This window comes from Mercenaria mercenaria, chromosome 7 (genome assembly GCF_021730395.1).
Source record: "Mercenaria mercenaria strain notata chromosome 7, MADL_Memer_1, whole genome shotgun sequence".
In the NCBI taxonomy this organism is placed as follows: Eukaryota; Metazoa; Mollusca; class Bivalvia; order Venerida; family Veneridae; genus Mercenaria; species Mercenaria mercenaria.
In genome coordinates, this window is record NC_069367.1 from 6915900 (window position 1) to 6941018 (window position 25119).

Consider the following 25119-nt stretch of genomic DNA (forward strand, 5'->3'; position numbering starts at 1 on the left):
GTTCATTACGTCAACTTTATTATATTTAAAGATATTTCCCTTATATTTTTTTTTCAACTAAAACTGTATTCTGTAAAAATGTTTATTACACCGTTAGAATTATTTAGCAGTTTCGCCATCGTGATCTCGAGCTTCGTGCTTCTTTCATCGCTTTATCTAGCGATATGCGAAGCGTGAGATAACGATTGCAAAGCTTGAGATCGCGAAGCTTTAGCAATTTACACTTCGCCTTCGTGATTTCGCCTTTGCATGTGAGCGAAGCATGAAACGCGAAATTACGCGAGATCACAATGACGAAGTGCGAAAGTACGAAAATTTCAGGCTTTAACTTTACTATTTGGTAGACACTTTACCAACAATTTTGAATCATAAAACAAATATTAAAGAATTAGCGTGATTGTTGATATCTCAACGACATCTAAAAACAAGTATTTCACTGAAATCTTGATTTGATATCTTTAAAGAATGTTGCTTAAAGTCATCTGAAGTATAATATATATAATTTGGTTATTAGGCCATTTAAGATTATGTAATCATCAATTATAAAGAAAGAACATATTTATCCCACAGTGAATTGGTTTTCAAATACTGTAATATCGCATGACTTGTACTATTGTCATCCCAGGGCAATACGCGTAAGAATTAACTAGGTGTAATTATTTGATTTCTATTGGATTTTATTTTCTACAACGTAGTGGCATGGACTTATTGATAATTTCATACATTTAAGTACAATTATAAGATATCTATCATATCTGAAAATAACATAATAACTATTATGCGTGACAAATTACGTCTGCAGTGTTAAACAAAATATCCTATTCAAAAGCATTAAGGCTATAAGATTTTTCAATGAACATTTATCAAATTTTGACATTGTATTATACTTAGCATAGACGTAATACCGGTATTTCAGATGGTCAGGATTTTTACAAAATAAGCAATAATATCATAGTATCATACATGTAGTATGATAATGAAATAAATTACAAAACTGTACCTAAATTGTTATAAAACTACAAAGAGAATTGGTGAATTTTAATGCACGTTAACCTGGATTCGGCGTACGGAAATAAAAATCATTTTAATAATTAATGGCAAACCGTGAGTACATTTATTACAATGATACTGTTACTATCTTTCTGAATTAATTTTTTTTATTAAAACATTTGACATGTTAAATAATTTAAAATAATGTCTCAAAATTTGCTTGAAATGTGTGCTTCGCTTTAATCATTGTCAAATATCTCAAAAATAAGCACACGGACCTACACATTTCATTTCACCACATTATAGACCATATGTTTATTTACGACTGTGAGAAGTTTCATTAAAATCTACATTGTTGAAAAACTTCTATTTGCGAAAATATTATGAAAGTTGTGATTTTCCCATAGACTCCCATTTTGAAAAATTGCGTGAGGTCAAAAATTTTCAAATCAGTCTAGCAAAAAATCATGCACACGACCCTATCTTTTTTATTTGCTGAATTTTCTATGTATATTTTGAAGTTTTGAAAAATCAGTGTTTAGTCAAATTCTACATTGTAGAAAAAAATTCGGTCCAAACGTGCAGAACTACAAATAATGCCTAGATAAAGAACATGTTCGCTATATGTTTATAGCAAACTCGGGCTATAACGAACACATTTCGTTTGTTCCGATGATTTCGGTATAACCGGAGTTTACTGTACTTCAAACAAAATATGAAGTAGGCAATGACTGCGTATGAAGCAATATCCGTTGCATGATGCAGACTTCTTATTGCAACCAAATAGATTAGCCAGTTTTGTTGTGACTGCATGCTTGCTAGATTTTCACTACGTAGCTGCGTATCTGCGTAAAGACAGCTGCGCGCCTGCGTGGTATTCATATTTGCTAACATTTCTTGATGCGCATATTGAACCACATGTCTTCAATCATTTCTTGATATTCATATTTTCTAAGGTGTCTTTTCCTTCTTGTTTTTTGTTTGATATTCGTATTTCACAGCATGTCTTGATATTCATAGTTTCACTGGGCTCAGAATATACAAGGAAGTTTTAGTTTAGTTTAACAGTAATGTGACATTCATTTCCTAACCATTCTCTTTATATTCTTATTTCAATAGTAATAATCGATCGGACCAGGGGCCGTATTCATAAAGCATCTTAAGTATATGTTTTGACTTAAGTTGGAGATTTTACTTAAGTTTGTGGTGATTTCAGCTTAAGTCTAAGTAAAAAACTTAAGTCCTATTCATAAAACAGCTTAAACTTAAGATACGTATGAAATGACTTAAGTCAGAAAACAAAATGGCATCGTGAGTACGATTAAAGTGTTGTTTTTCAGATAAAAGCACTTTAAACATAATTGTGCATGTTGTATCTGTCTGAAATTAATGTTGTCTTTTTAAATGTTTTCGTCCATTATAAAAGCCAAGAATTACTTATTAAGTTGTTTTATGAATAACAAATATACTTAAGTAAAATAAATTTCTTACCTAAGTAATACTTAAGTAAACAATCAATTTCTTATACTTATACTTAAGATGCTTTATGAATACGGCCCCTGGATAAAGAAATGAGATAAGATATAAAGGCTTTTTGTTTTAAATAATATTTATTTGAACGCATTTCCTAAAATAAAACGACGTAATACAGAGCACTTTATGTACTTTCATAATAATGATTTGGCTGTATTTTATGAATTTGCATACCTGGAAAGGTTAATAAAATTTAAAATTCCTGTTTTGAATAATATAATGGTATGTGTTATCGCATTTCTTAAAAATAGAACCACGTAATACTGTATGCGGTTTACGATGATTTGGCGGTATTTTATTTGTTTACATACCTTAGGTTAATTTACTTTAGTTTGTACCCTTTTCAGTCTTTTACCACTACACGGGTGGTCATTTGCCTTAGTGTTTAGTTTCTATTCATATAAAACCGCAGTAGTATCCTGCGTTAGTATAATTAGAATGGAAAGTGCCGGAAACCGTCTAATAGAAATAATGTTTTGACGCATTTAGTAAGACCTTGCTAACTGTATATTCTTGAAATTATGCGGAAATTTATTTAAACATAATTATTGTTACAATGTAACAGAAAGTAAAAATTTACACAAAACTGAGTTATGCAATCTCAGTATTTTAAACATTGTATGATCATAAACCATTGGGAAAAAAATGCTCATATTGTATATTCAAGAATTCTTGCATTTTCCATTTTCCAAAAATAGATAATCGGAAGATAAAACTTTTGTTGAACTCAACTGCAAAACCAGCCAAAACCAGTAAAATCTACTTGCATGTTCATTTTCGGTAAATTCAATGTTAGTGGACGCATCATTTGAGCCGCGCCATGAGAAAACCAAAATAGTGGCTTTACGGCCAGCATGGATCCAGACCAGCCTGCGCATCCGCGCAGTCTGGTCAGGATCCATGCTGTTCACTTTCAAAGCCTATTGCTATTAGAGAAACTGTTAGCGAACAGCATGGATCCTGACCAGACTGCGCGGATGCGGAGGCTGGTCTGGATCCATGCTGGTCGCAAAGCCACTATGTTGGTTTTCTCATGGCGCGGCTCATCTTTTCAAAATCTAAAACAGCGGATTCATTAACTTGCTACAAATAATAAAAAAAGTCGAGTGTTCAGTTTAACATTTTGGTGAGTTTAGCATTCGATTTTATATTTCTTGGTATTAAGTTTACATTTTGTTATTTAAAAAAAAGAAGAAGAATTTAAAGTCACTTTCAAAATAAATTGTATTTAGAAAAAACGTCAGGCATTCTGTCTTCATCTGTTGTTGAGATGAATACGGAGTCAAATAAATTCTCTTAACTCTTTGAGAGTGTTATAATGTAACATATTAGCGTAACGTAGACAACTACAGTTGCGTTTTGTTACGGACATTAGAAACATATGGAAAATATTTGTTTAAGATGTTAAAATATTAGTCAAAGACAACAAAATTAATCAATATATTTTCTGAGAATCTGTAGTCAGTGTAAATATCATAGTGTTTTTTTCTTTCAACATATCTGATATACATAGTTTACAACTGTTCTTAATAATCGATCGGATCAATATCACGCAGGAATGGGGAATAGAATGTTTATTAGATCTTATTTCTTAAACAAAACGTCGTAGTGCAGTGCACTTTTTACATTTTCATAATGCTTTATAGTTAGTTTTTTTTGTGAAATTTTATGCATTGGTTTTTGATTAGGTTAAAATTCTAGTTTTAGTTAAGTTAGTTTGTTAAATTCATCATCTAAACTTACTCTTGATATTAAATTTTTCCAAAGTTGTAATCAAGGTGAACAAAGGAGTAAAGATTTAAGTTTCTTTTATTCATAATGTCATGTTTGACTACATGTCTTAAAATAGAACGATGTCATACTGCGCACTTTTAACACTTTCATAACGATGATTTCGTGGGATTTTATGTGTTTACATACCTTGAGAGGGTTTAGATGGCAGTTTTTAATTTACTTTAGTTTGTGCCCCTATCAGCCTTTCAGTAACCTATAAGTCAAATCAGTTGCCTCAGTATTTAGTTTATCAATTTCATTTTTATTAATTTCAAATCCAAACATTATCCCGAATAAATTTAGACATGTTAAATCTTTACCGTTGAAATTAAGAAGAATATTTCGCAAAGTAAGTAGGCTATATTGTTAATGAAAATTAAAACAAAATGAATATTGCGATCTTAGTATAGGTTAGTGTTTATTAATGTCAGTGTATTTACAAAGTTTAATCAGCTACGAGCGGTGCAACCGCGAGGCTGATTAAGATAATTCTGTGTATGTGCACCGTCTTAGTTTGTTGACATTTTGCTCTGAAAAAACTTCAACTAAATAAAGTTTGGAGAGGAACTGTGAAATGAAATTTATATCATGGGATTTTTAAATATCTAAACTTTATTTCTCGAAAAGGACGATAAAAGTGAGTTTATAATTTTGAAGATATTATTGATAAATCATTGTTGTTTACGAGATAAAACTTTACCTGTATTGGTAATGCATCATTGACTTGCATACTTTCTATTGTTGTTGAACAATATAACACAATGGAATACCTGTATGAATGCAGAGTGCAATACCTGGCAGGGTAATGACCAAATTTTAAAATTACGGAAGCGTAGAAGGGACACTTAACTCATTGCCCGTTATTATCTAAATAAAAACTCACAAAATGGGCGTTGAAATTGAAATATATAGATGCAGAATTAGACTGTTTAGCGATGGAACACAGAAGAGATTGTGTAAATAAAAATAGAGCAAAACCCGGAATTTATAATGCATACACGAAATCATCGGACATACACTTTCGCACAATTGCTTCATTTATGGTGATTATACCAATGATCGTAGCATGCAAATATACAACAGAATTCTGCTGTACTTATGACGTTACTACATTCTTGGGTGAAGACGTATGTTCGCTAGCTGTTAGCCCATTGAATGCTATATGCAAAATTAAAGGAACTATGTCATCTACAAACATGATTGTTGAAACCAAAACCGTTTGGGGTAAACTCGTAAAAATTCTACTCATGCTCGCTGCAGATGTAGAAAGAAACCCGGGTCCAACCAACAACGACGATATCATAAAGGCAATTAAAGATTCAGAAAATAAGTTGCTTAATGAAATTAGGCAAGTTAAAGCTGATATTTCAGAAGTAAAGTCTGATATTAAACTTTTGAAGCAAGATAATATGGAAGTGAAAAGGAGTATAAAAGACATTCAAAGAACACAAAATGTATTGGGTGAGAAAGTGCATAAAGTAGAACACGATATTGACATCTTACATGAGATAAAATCAAATATGCAGGCTGATATTGAATACATGAATGGAAAAATTGATGACAGAATTGATATAATTAATAGACTAGACGATGATATAGACAGACTTGATTCGAAACGTAGATCAGATAGCATGCGCATTTTCGGTTTAGAACTAGGAGTTGACGACACCCAAAAGTCACTTAAGAAGGAAGTGGTAAACAAAGTATGCCCGGACGGAGATTGGGCTGCAGACGATATAAATCATGTTAGAAAAGTGGGTGAAGGGTCCCATAACAAACCTCCTATAATAATAGTCCAATTCAGATATGATGATGATAAATTCGAAATATATAAGGGTCGAGATGAACTTCGTAAAATGGGAATACGTGTAGGTAACGATCTGACAGTGAGGCAGCGTAATAAATTGAAAACTTTGCGCAGCTAAGGCAGATTTGGATACTATTTCAATGGTAGACTGCGGTATAGAACGGAAAATGAAATGCAATAGCTAGGTAACTCCCGCAGGGTACTAAAAGCCAACCGAAAGACAGGAAATGAGCAAGAAATTGAGTCAAATAATCACAGTGAAGATATTTATATCCATGACACTAGTGTCCAAATAGCAAGTGCAATCAATGATAGTCCCATTGATACCCACAACCTAAAGGATTCAGGCCAAAGCCCAAGTAAAGCGACTATCAAATTAGCTTGCTGGAATGTTGAAGGTTTATTGAACAAACTACAATTTTCAGATTTTACATTGTACCTCAAAACGTTTGATATATTTGGTTTACTCGAAACTTGGACACAATCCGAGGACAGTATCGAGTTCTTGTTTGCTGATTATCAAGGGTTTACTGTAGATGCATTTAAGTATGAAAAATATGGAAGACATATGGCGGGTATCTTAGTATTTGTCAGAAAATCTATATCAAAATTTGTAAAGCGAGTGCAATCTAGTTGTAAATTTTGTATATATCTCAGAATAGACAAACGTTTAGTTAACATTGAGAAGGATGTTCTACTATGTTTTGCATATCTTCCGCTAGATTCTTCAAATTCGTATAAACGTGAATATAACAAAGGTTTAGAACTATTTGAAGATTACCTTAACGAACTAGATGTTAATCTAAATGAACTATACATTTGTGTCTACGGTGACTTGAATGCAAGAACTGCTGAAAAAGAGGATAATACAGAGTTCGAAAATACACCTCCAGAATTGTTAGAATATGACGATATTATTAATGAATTTTATTTAACAAGATCTTCATGTGACCAAGTTTGTAATAGTGCTGGAGAAAAACTTCTGAATTTCTGCGAGGCTTACCCACTTTTAATTGCAAATGGCAGAGTTATTGCAGCTACAAATGGTCCTCATTTTACATTCGTAGGGCCATTAGGTATCAGTGTTATAGATTATTTAATGTGTCCATGGGGAATTTTGAAAAGAATAAGCTTTGATGTTGGAGATAGAACTGAATCACACCATTTTCCAATAGAAGTGTTGCTTGAGTAATGAAACAGAGCACAAAGAAGATAAATTGAAGGGAAATAAAACAAAGTATAATTTTAGCGACTTAAATAAAAAGCATTTTATTAGAACGTTGGAAGAAAAATTGTCAAATAATAAAATGCACGAGATACTGAGTTTAATTGACAATGAAAGTACAGATACAAGTATCATACTTTCAGAAATAAAAGGTATTTTAAAACAAAGTGGACAGTGTTGTATTAAAACGAACAAAGAATACTCCACATCACAGCAACCTTGGTTTGATATAGAGTGTCATAAACTAAAAAAACTGAAATTTGATAACCTTAGAAAGTACAGAAAAATTCTGATGACAACTTAAATTATATAAATCAGCACGAACTTCATTTAAAACTCTTTGCGAAGTTAAGAAACATACGTATTACAAAACTAAACTGAATAACGTAGTAGAATCTATCAACAACCCAAAATCATTTTGGAAGAAATTGAAACTTTTTTCAAACAAACACCCAACAAACAATGATATACCCAATCAACAATGGAATACTTATTTTTAAAGTCTGTTTAGCATAGAAAATGATGAAAATATTAATAATGACATAGAAATGGATGAAGATGCTGATTTAGACGAGTTACAAAATATTATATTTAATTCTGAAATAACAGACGAAGAAATTTTGAATAGCGTCAAAGCCCTTACTGAAAAAAAAGCCGCGGGCCCAGATGAACTATCGCCCGGGATATTTATATACTCAGTAGATATTATTCTGTCAATATTAAATCGTCTATTCAATAGGTTGTTTTTCAAAGGGGAATTTCCAGAAGAATGGAGCAGTGCTATAATCGTTCCCTTGTTCAAGAAAGGAGACCCCAATAAACCGGAAAACTACAGAGGAATTTCTCTTCTAGATATTTTTGGGAAAATTTATACTAGTATTATCAACAGAAGACTGACATTTTATGCAAATTTATATATGAAATTAAATGAAGCACAAGCTGGTTTCAGAAATTCTTATTCTACTATTGACAATGCATTTATTCTTCTGAATCAATCACTTATTACTAAATATCTCTCAAAAAAGAAAGTCAAACTCTACGTAGCCTTTGTGGACTTCAAAACTGCATTCGATTCTGTAAGGAGGGACAAGTTATGGCATGTACTGAGGAAAGCTGGAGTCTCCGAAAATATTTTTAAGTCCTTAATAGGGATGTATAAATCTGTGAAAGCATGTGTACGTAACTCTGGGTCTCTAACTAAATACTTCAAATGTCCATTGGGCTTGAAACAAGGCTGTATGGCTTCACCGATACTCGTCACATTTTGCATCAATGAACTGGCCGAAATGATACAAACAAGTGATGTAAGAGGAGTACAACTATTTCCGGATATTACAGAAATCCTTATTCTTATGTTCGCTGATGACGTCGCACTGATTTCGGACACGGTCATAGGCCTTCAACGCCAATTAGACATGTTGTACGGATTTTGTTTAAGTAGTTGCTTAAAAGTGAATGTTAACAAAACAAAAATAATGGCTTTTAAAAGAGGAGGTAAACTTTCAAATTCTGAGAGATGGTACTACAATGGATATCCTTTAAGCTGTGTTAACTCATTTACTTATGTCGGTGTAACGTTTAGTCGATGTTTTTCGAACAATAAAATGGCATCTGAATTAGCAACTAAAGGGAAAAAAGTACTGATTTCATTACTAAAAACACTATACAAAGGTGGCCAGATGCCAAAATCCATATTTTTCAAAATGTTTGATACCAAAATACTACCAATTTTACTGTATGGGTCAGAAATATGGGGATTTGAACCTAGAGAAAGTACAGGAATAGTGCATAGATATGCTTGCAAACGTTACATGTGCGTATATCAAAATTCATGTAATGCAGCCGTCCTAGGAGATTGCGGAAGATTACCGTTATGGCTAGAATCTACTAAACGTGTTATAAAATACTGGTTAAAGATTTTAAAAATGCCCGAAGATAGATACGTTAAAAAGTGTTATTTGATGCAGCATTATTATGATAATATAAGTAATGTAAATTGGGCATCTAAGGTCAAAAATATATTGTATGAAAACGGTTTCGGTTACATCTGGGATCAACAATATGTAGCAAATGAAAACCAGTTAATAAGAACTTTCGTAGACAGACTGAAAGACCAATATTTGCACACCTGGAGAGCAAGTCTCGACAGCTCATCTAAGCTGTTATACTACAAGCATTATAAGTCATACTTTGAACATGAAACATATCTAGACTGCCTAACAATACGTAAATTTCGTCATTCATTGGCACAATTTAGAACTGGCGTACATGAATTAGAGATAGAAATAGGAAGATATACCAACACGCCGAGAGAAGAACGGACATGTAAACTTTGTTTGAACGCAGTTGAAGATGAACTTCATTTCCTATTGGAATGTCCTGTGTATGAAGACATCAGAACTAAATATATACCTGCTAAATATTGGCAAAGACCATCCATACACAAATTTAACATTGTACTCGCAACAAAAAATGAAAATTTGATTAAAAGTGTTGCCAGTTATATATTCTATGCTTTCACGATAAGAAAGTCATTGTTAGAACAAGAAAATATACAAGTTTGATTTACTGAATTATTTACATAATCTGTTAAACGCTCGTATAATATGTACATTTTGTTGATGTTATTATTAATAGGGAATACAACAACTATGAATACATTTATTTATATGATAAACTCAAATTAATTATGCATTTATATCTAACACTGTCATAATAACATGCAATACACGTCTGCCTATTCAAGCCTTAGCACCAGCCTTTTAATTTCGTTTCGTTTAAGGTTAGTCCAGTATCATACTATAAATATAAATGTTGCTATTTGTGTAACTTGAAGCTAAAGGGCTTAATAGCAGATTTGAATATCATCAATCGTCATAGCAATAAAATTTTATGTTTAGTATGACATAAATTACAGTTTTAAAGTACATCCAAGATGACGCTGTTTAATTGTAGACTATACTTCTGTTAATTTTTGTTTTGTAATACGCCACTGAATGGCATTTAATCTAGGGCAACGTATGTCTATATATTTGAAGGTGTAATTTTCCAGCAGTCGTACTTTGATAATTGCTATAGAGAAAAAAATCTGAAGTTCTACCAGCGATTTGGATGCTATATTTACTGATATGTTTGTATTTAAATATCTGATACCCTTCAATTGGGGTGAAGTTTGAAACCTCATATGTATTCATATCTAATTATGTTTTCTATGTATAACTCAAATCCTAAGGAACTCCAAATGAACATATAGTTCCGTAATTGAAAATGTTGCTGTTATATATTGTTCTAATATATGTACTCCTGTATAACAAATAATCGTCTAGATATTGTTGTTAACTAAAACGGTGCATTATAATTCAATTTTTTCTATTTAACATGTTATGGGCCGGAGGCCTGAATCATTATGTAAATAAAGTTGAAAATAAACACTAACCTATTTAGTGTTTGAAATTATTTTTTGTTTTCGGATGACGTCAGAGCAAATAAAATCAATAACACACCTCTTGTCCCTTCTATACACATGACTAACCTGATAAATAAAGGACTGCAAGTTAATGCTGATTTACTAAAATGAATTTCCTGAAAATTTGAAAAGAACTGCAATGCCATTGGACAAAAAATAATTTCAAACACTAAGTATTTTAAACATTTCACAATCATAAACCATTTATGAAATGTTAAAACAAACAGATAAATTTGTTGAAATTATAAGCATGCGAATGCCATGATCGGGAAAGAGACTCGTTAGAAAAATTAAACTATGTCTTTGTTCAGACATTCTTTCGCTTAATAAGTACAAACCAATTAATATGTAAATGTTTTCCTACGGAACAATGTGTGTTATTACGCAACAATTGATTTTTCTGACGTCACAATTATTACGCCATAGCGTCAAACGGCATAGTGGCGCGCAAAAAAATAAACAAATAGAAAACATACAAATGTTTGATAGATGTTGTCCAGGATGTACATAAAACTCCTTGATAACGTGCTAGAATTGAAATAATATATCTCAAATAGTGATTTGCTCTTGAATAAAATCATTGTTTGTCATTTATATACGTACTTTTATATTACTCGGGCAGCGCCCTCTTCGCTTCTAAACTCCAAAGAATGATATTTTTCAAAGACAAATCACTGTTTGGGATATATTATTTCTTCAGTACCATCGATAGCAAAGAACTTCTGTATAGAATGAGTCTCTTTTGAGGTCTTGCGATAGGTTACCTGGTTGCCATAGATGTTTCCAAACAAAATTCCTTCCGTAGATCTAGGTCGGATTTGAGGTCAGCTATAGTTTTAGACTTTTAACAGTGGGACGTTTTTTTTTTCATTTAGGTAATGTTAACAAATCAGTGTGATTCAAACCAATTTGTATGAGCAAATAATTAACAGTAACTCAACAATAAATCGCCTTAATAGCCGTCATAGCTCTAGTAGAACTACCAGTAAGTATTAGCAAAAAAATGTCAGGCCCGGACACAGGACCGGGCCGAGCCCCATCCCAGTTGTCTGAGAAGTGACCTGTACTCATCAAAGTTGCACCAAACTATTTTGGCAAAGGAACTAGATCTATATTTCCTCAAAATTCAGACCCCAAAAGGCACCAGAGGCAACCAATTCAGTACATAGCCTACATTTCAAAATTTTCCACGGGGACAACCCCACTCATCCCCCTTAACTGAGGGGTACCCCTCAGATACCTCGAAAGTTAAACAAAAATGCACCAAAGGCCACTATTTCATACCTACATTTCAAGTTTTTTTTAAGGGGGAGAGCCCCCTGACCCCTACACCTAAACAGAGGGTTATCCCCTCATGTACCACACAATTTAGACAAAAAAAGCAACAGAGACCACCATTTCATACCTGCATTTCAAAACAAAATCCAGAGGGAGTCCCCTGACTCCCCTGACACGACGGAGAATCCCCATCGGCGCTCAGCCCCTCGCCGTCTCGCTTTCATTCTAAACTGATGCCCCTCATTCAAATATCCAGGCCTGAATGTTTGTGCTCTGCGTGGGTTTGATATCTGATCTGGTCAGTAAATTTTCATAGTATTATATTTTATATCATACCTTAGTTATGAACTTGAACTGTGATGTATGGCAATACACTGACCTCTACCCCTCTCTGATCAGAATTATATCTTTTGATAATGTTTGTCTATATCCGTTATTCTTGTTTAATTCATATTCATGTTTTCTCATTTTCCATGTCAATGTTTCTGATGTGTGATTGTTTTTATTCTAACGGTGATTTGAACATAAATAAAATGAGGATAAAAGTCACTAAACAAACGTTCCAGTAGTATATCACGCTCCATATATTCTAATAATGGGCCAGAGCTCTGTAGTATTCAGCAAACGAAAATAACTAAAAGGCCAAGAAGGAGAAATTGAGAGAAGTTTATCCGCGTCAACATGTATTGCTTGGAATATTGTTATATCCCCGTATCATACATTCTAAAATAAATTCCATATTACATGTAATTTTAAGAATGCTGGTGTACAGTGCACTATATATACTGCTAACGAATGCGATATATCAACATGAATATCACAGGGGACTTTTTATGTATTTTTTACATGTGGATTCTGTATGAGGAAGTCTGATATATTTATTACAATACAATGTTTATTAGTCTATCTATTAGATAATGGCGGACAACAATAACAAAGGGGCTCACGTAAAACATTACATACGATTTCTCATGAAAAGCATATTACAAATGCATTACAAAACAATGTATGACTTAACTAAAACATTACATATATAGTGTGTATTAAATATCAGATGGAACGTACCTGTAAATATATGTATAATATATTTATTACAATACAATGTCTATCAATCTATCTATTAGATAATGGCAGACAACAATAATAAAGAGGTTCACGGGAAGGGTTATGTGACGTTATCGGACTAGTATGGTACGGCATCCGTCAGTGGAGTATTGTATCGGAATGTATATGTCGTAGAGGCGAATGTATAATAAAATATTGGAATATAATATATAAATTACATTGATACTATACACCTTAGACAATTCTTTTATTTATGACGTTTGACATTAAAATGTATATTTTGTTGAAAAATCTGATTTAGTACCCTCACCTTTTTTCATTCAACAAGACTGAAATATGCACCATGCATATTCTGATTTCCCACAAGAGTGGATTAGAAAACAAGAATTGTGAATGCTCATTAAGGTTATTTTTGTTATATCCCCCACCAGTAAATGCAGATATGTCAAGGGTCAAGTCTGTGGAGGAGGACTATGGAAAGCCGTTAACGCCTGAAAGACTTGACGAAATGATTCAACGTGTCACTGGATGGGCTTTGTTAAATGGTTAGTAAGCTACAGTTTAATTTCTACTCTGTCTTTTTATCAGCTAGATGAAACAAATCGAAACGAGTAACCGGTAATGTGTTTCAATCCTTGTCTTAACTCAGTATTCTAGCCACAAATGATTGTATCAACATACAGAAGATTATTTTATGTTTTAAATTTTGAATTATTTTTAATTATAAAACTTTATAAATGTAAAGGTGTGAAGAAGAAGATAACTGCCACTGAATTTCCTGAAAGAATCGAGCCTATGCCGATAACGTTGTTTCCTAGTATATTACCTGCAGATGTTCTAAGGAAAGCAAAATCTTTACAGACATCATTCCAGACGCTGATATACAAAGTAGCAAATGACCATGACTTCATGAAGGAAAGTTTCAGAGGGTAAGTACTAATACAATATCAAAATGTATGATTATTTACCGCATCACATTTGTGTGAAGAGTCAGTGTTAAGTTTGTTCTTGCTTTCAAAAGCAGTCATATCCAATCGCTGTGCATGTAACACACACTATCAAGTTATATATTCTAATTTGTTATTGATAGGCTTTGAACAGCAACCACACCCTCACGATACAAAACACAAGCTGGCTCAAAGAAAATACATAATTGATTCTCTTTCAATATTTAATACTCTAAGTTATAGGTAAAATAACATTTCTTTTTCCTAAAATTTTCAGGTTACTTAATGTTGATGCCTTCACCAAACAGCTATGGGACATTTATTAAACAGTTACAAATGAAGGTCTGGCTCAGGTATAGGTTTTGATTTTTTGCATGCTGTCTGCTACCGATTATATACTATCCAGTAGGTTTGCGGATGGTCGATGGTTCCACCCAGGGGCACATCCATGCCTAAAATAACGTTCGAACGGAACCTTTGGTCCATGAAAATCTCGGCAGTTATCACATGACATATAATTGTGTCGGTGAGATGTTTAACCCGACTAAAACAAAATGAAATCGGTTTATATTCTTCATTTTGAACGTAAGCTTATCTCGCATGTTAAAATAGTCTTATCAAAGTAAATAAGAAGTATAAAAATAAATGATAAGGTTTTATTGCTTTTTATCAATCTTGTTGAGGTGTTAGCATGTGTGTGGTTTCTGTTTGCGTGCGTGCGTACGTATGTGAATCAGTCATATAATGCCGTGACATGATACCCCACCCGGTCACATTATACTGACACCGGACTGACCAGTCCTAGTGTTATCCGTCAAGCGAAGCAGCTACTGAGTACCGTTATTCACGTCTTTAGTATTTCCTCTTTTACATATTACCTCTAGTAAGATGTATCACAAGGCCTTAATTAGTAAATCGTAAATTGTACAGGAAGTATCTCTTACAATCACACGAAATGATTTTATGATGGAATCTACGGAAGTGGACGGGGCAAAACAAGACTGCAAGCAGGTTGAAATGAATACTTTTGCTGCTGGTGGAGGCGGAGAAGCCAGCAGTATGGTAGACGTTCACAAGTAACTGTAATATGGCGGGGACTCATTCCCTGAGTCTTTAACCCTTACCCTGCTAATTTTCAATAATGAACTTGTCCATCTTTCAATTTGGACAGTACTATTAACTGTTAAAAGGGGTGCTTACCAAAAAAACACTAAATGAATGGCAAATAGTGCAGATCTTGATCAGACTGCACGGCGGATGTGCAGGCGGATCATGATCTACACTGGTCGCAAAGGCTAGATCAATCATGTCTAGCATGATAAGAGTTAAAGAGACTTAGTCTTACGGAGAATGCACATGTAGACTTGTAAAATGTCGGAGAGTATGCATACGGAACCCTTTTTATATCATTGTATATCTGCAAGCAGTAACTAACATTAGAATCGTAACTGAGCGTGTCCTCTTGAAACACGTATTACATTTTTATATTAAGTATTTGTTATTATATTTCGAGGTTTATTAAGTGCATTTACTCTGTTGCAACGAAGATTCCAATGTTTTATAAAAAGAATGGTACCTCATTCTTTACCGGATTGTCCGAGCCAAAATGGCCGATAATGTTTTAAAGCTCAAATTCATTCCTTGATATTATAACACTTGAAACTATTACTCAGGAATGTTAACACAATGCTGCATTTAAGTATATTATGATCTGTCTTTTACAAATAATTTAAAAATGTATAACTTTCTTGTTCAGAAAACTGACAGAAAACTAGAATAACTTGTATGCATTTACGACAGATAACGGAGTCCTTTATACTAGAATGATGAAAATTCCGCTTATTGTAGAGGGTTTGAGATGTGTTGTACATTCCATTACATCTTAAGAACAGACTTAATCAAACCGAATCTGTTATCATTTTGTTTTGTTTCGTTCCTAATGCTGCAAGTGGATTTCTTAAAGATTTTATTTACAATTTCACCATGTCATATTATGTTAGACCATTTCATAACTGTTAGTTTCTTTACAGGTACAGTTTATCATTGGAGGACATTCCATTCGAAGAAGAACAGGTAATTGACGGATCCAAAACTGTCAATCATTAATGTTTGCATAAAACAGACTGTCCAATCGGGACTGTCAAAAACGATTGACCTAGTTTACACAATGGACCAAGTGCGTTTTGTTTGTGATACCGCTTGTGAGCACTTGACCTTGGTGTGAATAGAATAAAAACAGAGAAAGGAGTTAGATGAAATTTATCAAGTTCATCTCTTTGTTAATCCACTTAAGGTGGTAAGCCCGTAAAGACAAGACAATCGGCAGTTTCCGTTCGTTTAAGTATTTTCCGTGTGCAAATGAGATCATTGAGTTCAAACAATTGTAGTACATAGTCGCACCCGTCCTGTCTGGTGTTCCCTAATGGTCTTTCTTTGGCCATTTTCTCTTCCTTCCGTACATTAACGACCTTTCTGTCTTATTAAAAGTAAGACAAGACAGTTGTCAGTTGATACAATTGTATATCAAGTAGCCAAATTTCATCCGAGTCCCTAGTCTTAGAAATGATTATTTTGCTATTGACTAGTTGTATACTTTTATTTTTTTACACTTCTGCTGATCTATAACAAGTACGACAACTGTCACCAGACATAAGCCTGTGTAGTTATTGAATATGATTGTGTCGGAAACTTCAGTATATGTTGATGTAGAAAATGTCCGATCTGGTGTTCTTATTAACTGGGTGACTTCAACACAATGATAAGTGTTTATCTTTATAAAAACTCACTGAGGAGGCGTCAATACCCTAAATTTTCGTTCATCTTCTGATTTCCAGTTTTACACCCTAAGACCAAATGATGAACAATTTCATGAAAACTAAGAAAAAAGATCAAAACAGAAAATTCATATTCATATTATGAATGTATACATGAATTTATATACATGTATTTAAAAATGGATTAGAAAGGTTACGACAAAACTAAGTTCAAAAGGAAGCAATATTTCATTTTTAGCTTTGCAGAATATTTATTATATGTTTAATATGTATAATGTCTTATTTTGATAAATTTTAATGTATATTTTAGTTACCAGAAAATTACCCTATAGATGGAATGGCGCAGGGCCTCGTTAAAGCATGGCAGCTATACAAAAATAATCGGTAAAGTGATGCTTACTACATTATTAAACAGTTTGTTTTGCTGAGCTAAGTGCCGTTTTCTCAACAGTATTTCGAGCAGTTAACGTAACCAGTATCCGCTTGTTCTCTGTAAAAAAGAAAAAATAACTGACAATTTCCCTACCTTGAACCAGAGACTGGTGAAGAAATATTTTCGACATTGTTTTCAGTCAGTCATTCATTTATACAATACAATACAATACAAGTAACACTTATATAGCGCAAAATATGCCTAGAATAAGCTTCTAATGCGTTTTACAAAGTCTGATCATTGGAACATCAACTCAAGTGATAATTTAGGTGTAATAGAACTTTGAGAATAGTTGTGTCTTAAGACAACGTCTAAATTCATCTTCCTCTCTAATTTGTCTAAGTTTGTCAGGTAGCTCATTCCACCATTTTGTTTCTACCACCTGCTTAACAAGTTCTTGTTCTGGGCACTGACAGAAGTGATTTGTTATTTTTAGATCTTAAAATATATCCACACTGAACAGTTTTAATCATGTTCTGCAGATAAATTTGGGCAGTTCCCACAATACATCTAAAAACAACCATAAGAACTTTAAAGATAATTCTTGCTCGCACAGGGTGCCAGAGTAAAACCGGTGTAATAGGTTCATAATATTGTGTTTCCACAACTATTCTTGCGGCATGATTTTGTACTTTTTACAATTTGTCTAACTGATACATGTATTTCGAAATGGCCGTAAACAGGCCATTACAAAAATCTAGATGTGAATGTATTAATCCATGTACCAAAGTTTCTGTATTTTCTTTTGTTAAATAGCTTCTAATATCATTTAGTTGTTTCAATTGGTAACGGGCAATTTGACATTTATTTCTAATGGGACGGTCAAAGTTTAAGTCAATTTCAATCAAAACACCCAAATCTCTTACATTATCAACACATTTTACCAGTAGTCCATCAACCTCAACAGACGAGATATTTAGTTTTGAAAGTTGATGTTTGGTTCCATAGACTATAACTTCTGTGTTATAATTGTTCATTTTAAATTTGTGATTTTTCATCCAGATTATAACATCCTGAATACACTCATTTAGATTATTTAATGTGGATCTCTCACTGTCAACATTTCCAGCACAGAACCTTATAGCAAGCTTGTGATTAAGAAGAACATAGCCTTTTCCAAGATTCAAAGCTTCTGTTTCCTAACTGGAAGTCTTTCTTCTTTTAAATCTGACTAAAGTTCTCGATCTCCCTAAAAGTCAGATCAGAAAACAGCTTATTCAACTTCATCTTTTGTATAATCGGATTTCCGATATTGCTATTTTTATTTCCACCAATCTATTTTATTTGAACCAAGCAGACGACTCGTTTCAATTAGCGTAAAAATGTGAAATCAAGAAAAAATCATGCCCGAGTCGGGAATCAAACACGGACCGCTGTGGCTATAAATATTTTCCTGCGTACTTCACCATAAGAACACGTAATTATCGATGGTCAAATATAAAGCTTTATAATTAAAGTGGAATTATACGCATTTTTCAAGTAAAATTCCAGCTGAAATAGATGTCTGTGTAAAAAAGGTGGAGGAAATTGTAGCTTTTAACCCAATATACCAGACTCTTTCTGTTACCAGTGCGAAATAATAACTTTCCAAATATGACTTTTCTTATTTTGACTGGGGCAGTCTTTTTAAGAAAAGTCAAATTGCACGCAGGAGTTGCTTCCCTTCAACTTCAGAAATCTCTACCAATATGTATTTATTTTGTTGGGTTTAACGTCGCGCCGACACAATTATAAGTCATGTGACGACTTTCCAGCTTTTTTGGTGGAGGAAGACCCCAGGTGCCCCTCCGTGCATTATTTCATCACGAGCGGGCACCTGGGTAGAACCACCGATCTTCCGTAAGCCAGCTGGATGGCTTCCTCACATGAAGAATTCAACGCCCCGAGTAAGGCTCGAACCCACATCGATGAGGGGCAAGTGATTTGAAGTCAGCGACCTTAACCACTCGGCCACGGAGGCCCACTCTACCTATATATCAGGGAGATAATTGCGTAGAAGATTGAAGAAAAGAACTATAATTTTATTAGTCCGATTTCTTTATTTCTAAAGAATCAGCTTCAAATACTTATGCGGCAGTGTCGTTGATTTAACACATTTAAATGAACAGCAACCGAAAATTACTTTTATAAAACATTCACCCAAAACACATTATGTGCAGTAAGGTGCGCATAATGTCACTTTAAGACAGTTTATCGGTATCCCTTACAAACGCTTTTCAATTTTGAATGGAAAAACAATAGGAAAAACAATTGATTTTCATGTGTTTATATTGACGATTGTTCTTGGAATTCTCATATTAACTCCATCAAAGAACGGGCATGGAAAAAGTATAAGTATCATGAGAAAACTCAAGTTTCAACTTGACAGAAGATCCTTAGAAGTAAAATATTTATCTTTCACAAGATCTTTTATTGAGTATGCTGATGTAGTTAATATCAATTACGAGAAACTCGAACTCAACAAAATTCAGGAAGAAGCTTCCCGTATTGTTTCTGGGGCTATTAAACTTGTATCTCCTCATGAACTTCATAGAAAAGGTCCGTGGGAATCTCTTGAAAGCCGACGACAAAACTATAAGGTAATTCTACTCTACAAAATGAAAAACGGCATACCTCCTTTCTTCTCTTGTCCCACCATCTGCAGGGGAAACGTCTAGGTATTATTTAGATAATGCCACTGACATTCCGCCTAGTATACGCACCAGAACATCTCTTTACTACAATGCCTTTATACCATCGGCTCTAAGAGATTGTACTACACTTCAAGAGAATGCAAAATTCAACTTCATTGCTTCCTTCAATGCAGTTAAAAAATAACGCTCCAAATGCCCTTTTTTCTATAGGCATAAAAATACAGTATAAGTCCGGGCCTCCGTACAATGCACCCCTAAAAAGCATTTTTTCAGAAAAAATGTCTCGTTGCTTTGTCAACTGTGGTCCCGAGGGAGTAACATCATCCGCTTGAATTCACCACTGCGATGATATGAGTTCGTTCTCTTGAACTACTTCCAATATTGCCCCTTACACTTAACTCACGATGGACCGAATCTCAGCGATGAAATAAACATTAAATTTCAAGCAGTCAATGATACTATCTGAAAAGCAGACATTTTCATGTGCAGTCCTTTTTTGGTTTAACTCCACGTCACTAATTTTAAGTTTCTATTGGCGACTTTCAGCTTTGATGAGGAGAATACCCAACATCTGCATTATTTCATCACGAGCGGCACCTTGGATAGAACCACGACTTTCGAAGCCAGTGGAAGGCTTTCTCACATGAACGAATTCACGCCACGAGTGTAGCTCGACCCACATGTCGATGTGGGCAGATATTTGAAGTCACGACTTACCACATCGGCCACGGAGGCCCCTCATAGCATTTTCACTAAATGCTACTGTAAATGTTGCCACTGTGTCGAATGATGTTGTAGTTTTATTTATTTTTGTGGTTAACGCGCAACCGACACAATGTTAGGTTTATGTCGACTTTCACTTTGATGATAGGATAACCAGATGCCTCATGCATTATTTTCACGAGCGGACTGGGTAAACACCGACCTTTCGAAAGCCAGCTGGATGGCTTTTCACATGAGATTAACGCCCCAGTGAGCTCGAACCCACATGACGTAGGGCAATGATTGAATCACGACTTTCACTCGTCACGATGCCCACATGGCTCTGTTATATGCTACATGCTTACTGTTGCCATTGATGATGCCGAATGAATATATTTTACCTATTCTTCATTTTCTTTTTCCTCTTTCTGGAATTCATTTAATTTTAAACAATTAAAATAATGCTTATCCTCTTGTACTCGAAATAATTTTCTAATATTCGTGAAATATAAAATATGTTTAAATAATATCTTAAGTTCCGATAAAGATTCGAAACGAACAATCAAAACCTTTTTTGTCTGAAGTACTTGATATATAGTCCTTGATACGTATCAATTTCTTTCAGAAAAATTAAAGAAAAAATCATTACCATTCAACCCAACGAGATCTAAAACTAGTAGAGTCCTTCCCCTTTGGTCTATATGGACCAGGAGCATTCGACCTGTACCCGATTCAAATGATATAATCATGGTGTTCTGAGTTCTTGGTAGTTAATAGATGGCTAATGTTTTTTTGTCTGTTAATCATACAGAGGGGACGATCAAAGGATACAAAAAAGCTCCGTTTACAGATAATATGTTCCACTGCAGCGAAACCTGATTTTGTCCTCCGTGTAAATGCATAGAATGGAAGTACGTATTATATTTCATCATGTTTTTCATTCCTTTTCATTGAAATGTATATAAGTAAAAGTGTCTCTGTGAATTTTGAGTTTTAAAGTATTTTCTTTTCTGTTTACAGTGCTGTCATATTGTTTGTTGTTGAAAACCCTAGCACATTGTCAAGACAGGACATAGTATTATACCTTCAGAAATCAAATACGAAACACACATATATCCTATTATTTTCTGTTAAATTTTATGTATATAAGAAACGATATATTTGACGTTACCACGGAGGTTAATGGTACGCGATAATTTTCAAGGCATATGATGTTAATAATTTTTAATATGAAAGGTTACGGGGAGAGGAATATTAGTGCTAGATTTAGCCTGAAAATTGCATGGACTTTGCATAGCCATGTAAACGTAGGTAACTTCTCAAATAAATAATTACCGATTTATAGTTTGTCGGGCAACTGCTTTCAAGTTACTTATTTCAGGGAATAATTTGTTCGGAGACAACCTAAGAAATTACATTGAGAAAATAAAAGAATCGCCGGAAAGATCTGCATGGATACTAATGGACCGGATACAGGCCACAAGACATAGAAATCGTCTGATACGAGCCGGTCTTGGACCTGAATGTAGGAATGTAGTCAGCGAGCTTGGAATCTTCGGTTTTCATATCAGGTATGCCCTTCGGTGTGCATATTAGGTATGCACTTCGGTTTTCATATCAGGTATGCACTTCAGTGTTCATATCAGGTATGCACTTCGGTGTGCATATTAGGTATGCACTTCGGTTTTCATATCAGGTATGCACTTCAGTGTTCATATCAGGTATGCCCTTCGGTGTGCATATTAGGTATGCACTTCGGTTTTCATATCAGGTATGCACTTCGGTGTTCATATCAGGTATGCACTTCGGTGTTCATATCAGGTATGCCCTTCGGTTTTCATATTAGGTATGCACTTCGGTGTTCATATCAGGTATGCACTTCGGTGTTCATATCAGGTATGCCCTTCGGTGTTCATATCAGGTATGCACTTCGGTGTTCATATCAGGTATGCCCTTCGGTGTTTATATCAGGTATGCACTTCGGTGTTCATTTCAGGTATGCACATAGTCCATGTGTCTTGTCGATATTTTAACGTTTTGAGCAATTACGTACAGTTGAAACAGCTGATGCATCTATCTGTCCCACCTTTCTGTTTGAAGGCAGATTTTGATTAGTACGCAGTCAGAATAGTAGCCACTGCAATGTAATACATCATCTATATCAAGGTTAAGGTCAGATCGCGTTTCCAAGACGTCGTTGAACATCCTGCTATTTTAGTGTCTTTCATCCAACCAGTTATATTCCTAAACACACTAAAACGATCTGAAAACGTTCTGCCAAAATTCATTTGGAATATTTGTTTTAAAAAATTGTTGACCATTACATTTTCTAATGTTTAACTTTGACATAATTGGTTTGATAACTTCTGTGATGAATTCAATAAATTTGGATTCTAATAGTTGTCGGTCTCTTTTTATTTCTCAAAATATAAACACTTTTTATTTCACAAATAGATCTTCCTTTTTTAGAATGGCAGTTATTTTAAAAATCAAGGGTTACGATGGTTGAACATCATTAGATATTTTGAAGTACATTAGTTTTGGAGGTTTCATTTTGTACACACTATATATATTATATTATTATCATATTTTAAAAGGACACAATATGCCTTTTAAAAAAAAAATATTCAAACATTCCTGTAGTTTCTGCCTCATTTTTAAACTATTAAGATATAAGCGATATCGGTCTTCAAACAGTTCAACAGGCATTATCAATTATAAGAAAGGTTATGTTGACTATCTACTATACTGCTGATCTGCCCCGTTTAAGACATCAAATCCATTATCTCAACGACTTTTGTATCGTTTTGGCTTTACGGGTCTCATGACGAATACACCCACGAGCTTGATTGTACGTAATTGAATTGTACGACAGTATAAGTGACTGATAGAACTTGGTCCTTTGACACAATGTTTTTTATCAACCTAATCTTGGCTTGTGGGCGTAACAGAAATTGAAGAGGATAGCATTTTAATGATAAAAAATCCTAAGTGCCTTGATTCGAACCCGGGTCGCACGGGTGGAAGTCCAATGTTCTTACCACTGAACCAAAGAGTCGATTCCCTGACGCAGTTGTTAGAGATTGGTTTGAAACGTGAGGCTATACGTAAGCGACCGTAACACTAAGAATTTAAGCTCTTGGTTGGTAAAACCCCATAAAATGACTACGGCCTGGCGAATAATTTAATCAGAAGATCTTAGTCTGACAAGTTGTTGTCTGGGCATAGCATAAGCATCTTTTATATTTTCAGCACACCTACCTTAGAGCTGGAGAATTTTGAAAGTGGATATTTGATACGAACCAAGCCCGAAGAAGCGAACGAAGCGGGATTATGTGAAGGGCTCGCATGTGTCGATACGCCATTTCTTGTTTAGGTGCTGGATAGTGTATGAACTATTTCTGAACCTCGGCTGTTAACGGCATCTTTTTATACGTATACGAGTGTTTTGATTTACTTCAAGCACTTTTCATGTCTTAAAGTTTGCTAAACCGTTTAATTCCCATCCAATTTACATTGACAAGATACATGCATTTTTTTAAAAAATCATATATTGACTTTATAATCCTTCAATTTATATTCACTTGTTTACATATCAATTTTCAAATATAATGTTAACGTTGTCACTTGGCGTTTTCAAATATTTTAATGTCAAAGGCAGTCCTTTCATTATTAATATATCCTTGTACAGTCTTCATACATATTTAATAAATGAAAATCAATAAAACTATAATATGCTGGGCAAGAACGAAAGGATAATACACGAAGGTTGAGATCAAAACATATCCCAAGGGCTTCAGCTGATGTAAATACACATAAAAACGTGTATTTTCGCTATTCTTGCATAAAAATGACACACAGACTAAATATATTGTTTTCATATGTGAGGACTTTACGATTCCATAATTATTTTTAATTCCCATTCTGTTGTTCTTGGAAACGGAAAAATTGTTTTAGATATCCATAATTGGAACCACCAACAGTACTAAAAGCATGTAAATATATGGATTTTTTAACGACTTGTGTTCATTTCTCGTTATTACAAACATGACATTACCAATTATTTTGCATATTACTTAAAAATTCGGTAGGCAGGAACACAGTTTCAAGAATAATTATTTTATATTCGAGTTATTTTATATTCTCGATTCCCTATTTCGCTTGACACAATATACCTTTCCGTAATTTTACCAGAAAACCTGATTATCAGTTATGCATTTTCGGATATGGTGCAAATGGAACAAGCTCATTTACTTTTTTTTAAATCCAACCTTTACACCGAATTCACATTGTTGATGATAGCTGCACGTCCGGGCGAGTGAGAAATTGACTACTGGAAGTTACTGCTCATTGGCCCGCTGTTGTATTCCGTAAAATGACAGCCAGTTTCACGAAAATTCTGAAGTTATGTCTTTAGTTCACTCCTAAGTTTAAGCTTGAGACAAAACTTGGAAGTGTCAAAAGGTACAAGCTAAACGATTTCACAAAGCTTA

The 25119-nt window shown here is 34.0% G+C and overlaps 1 protein-coding gene and 1 long non-coding RNA gene across 3 annotated transcripts in view; both read left to right on the top strand.

Moving 5' to 3' along the window:
- Positions 1 to 24756, top strand: part of LOC123554980 (glutathione synthetase-like) — a 52893-nt gene extending 28137 nt beyond the window's left edge. The window contains exon 13 of one of the 2 annotated variants that reach the window (XM_053547471.1): positions 23879 to 24756. In XM_053547471.1, coding sequence (XP_053403446.1) covers positions 23879 to 24002 — 124 coding nt within the window. In that variant the 3' untranslated portion in view covers positions 24003 to 24756. Of the gene's footprint in view, positions 1 to 13568; positions 13683 to 23878 lie in introns of those variants that run through there. The other variant, XM_053547470.1, reaches the window with a different exon arrangement.
- Positions 15021 to 21470, top strand: LOC128558419 (uncharacterized). Its single transcript, XR_008371588.1, has 3 exons — positions 15021 to 16157; positions 17169 to 17242; positions 21438 to 21470. It is a non-coding gene; the product is annotated as an uncharacterized LOC128558419 (long non-coding RNA).
- Positions 24757 to 25119: the final 363 nt, after the last annotated feature.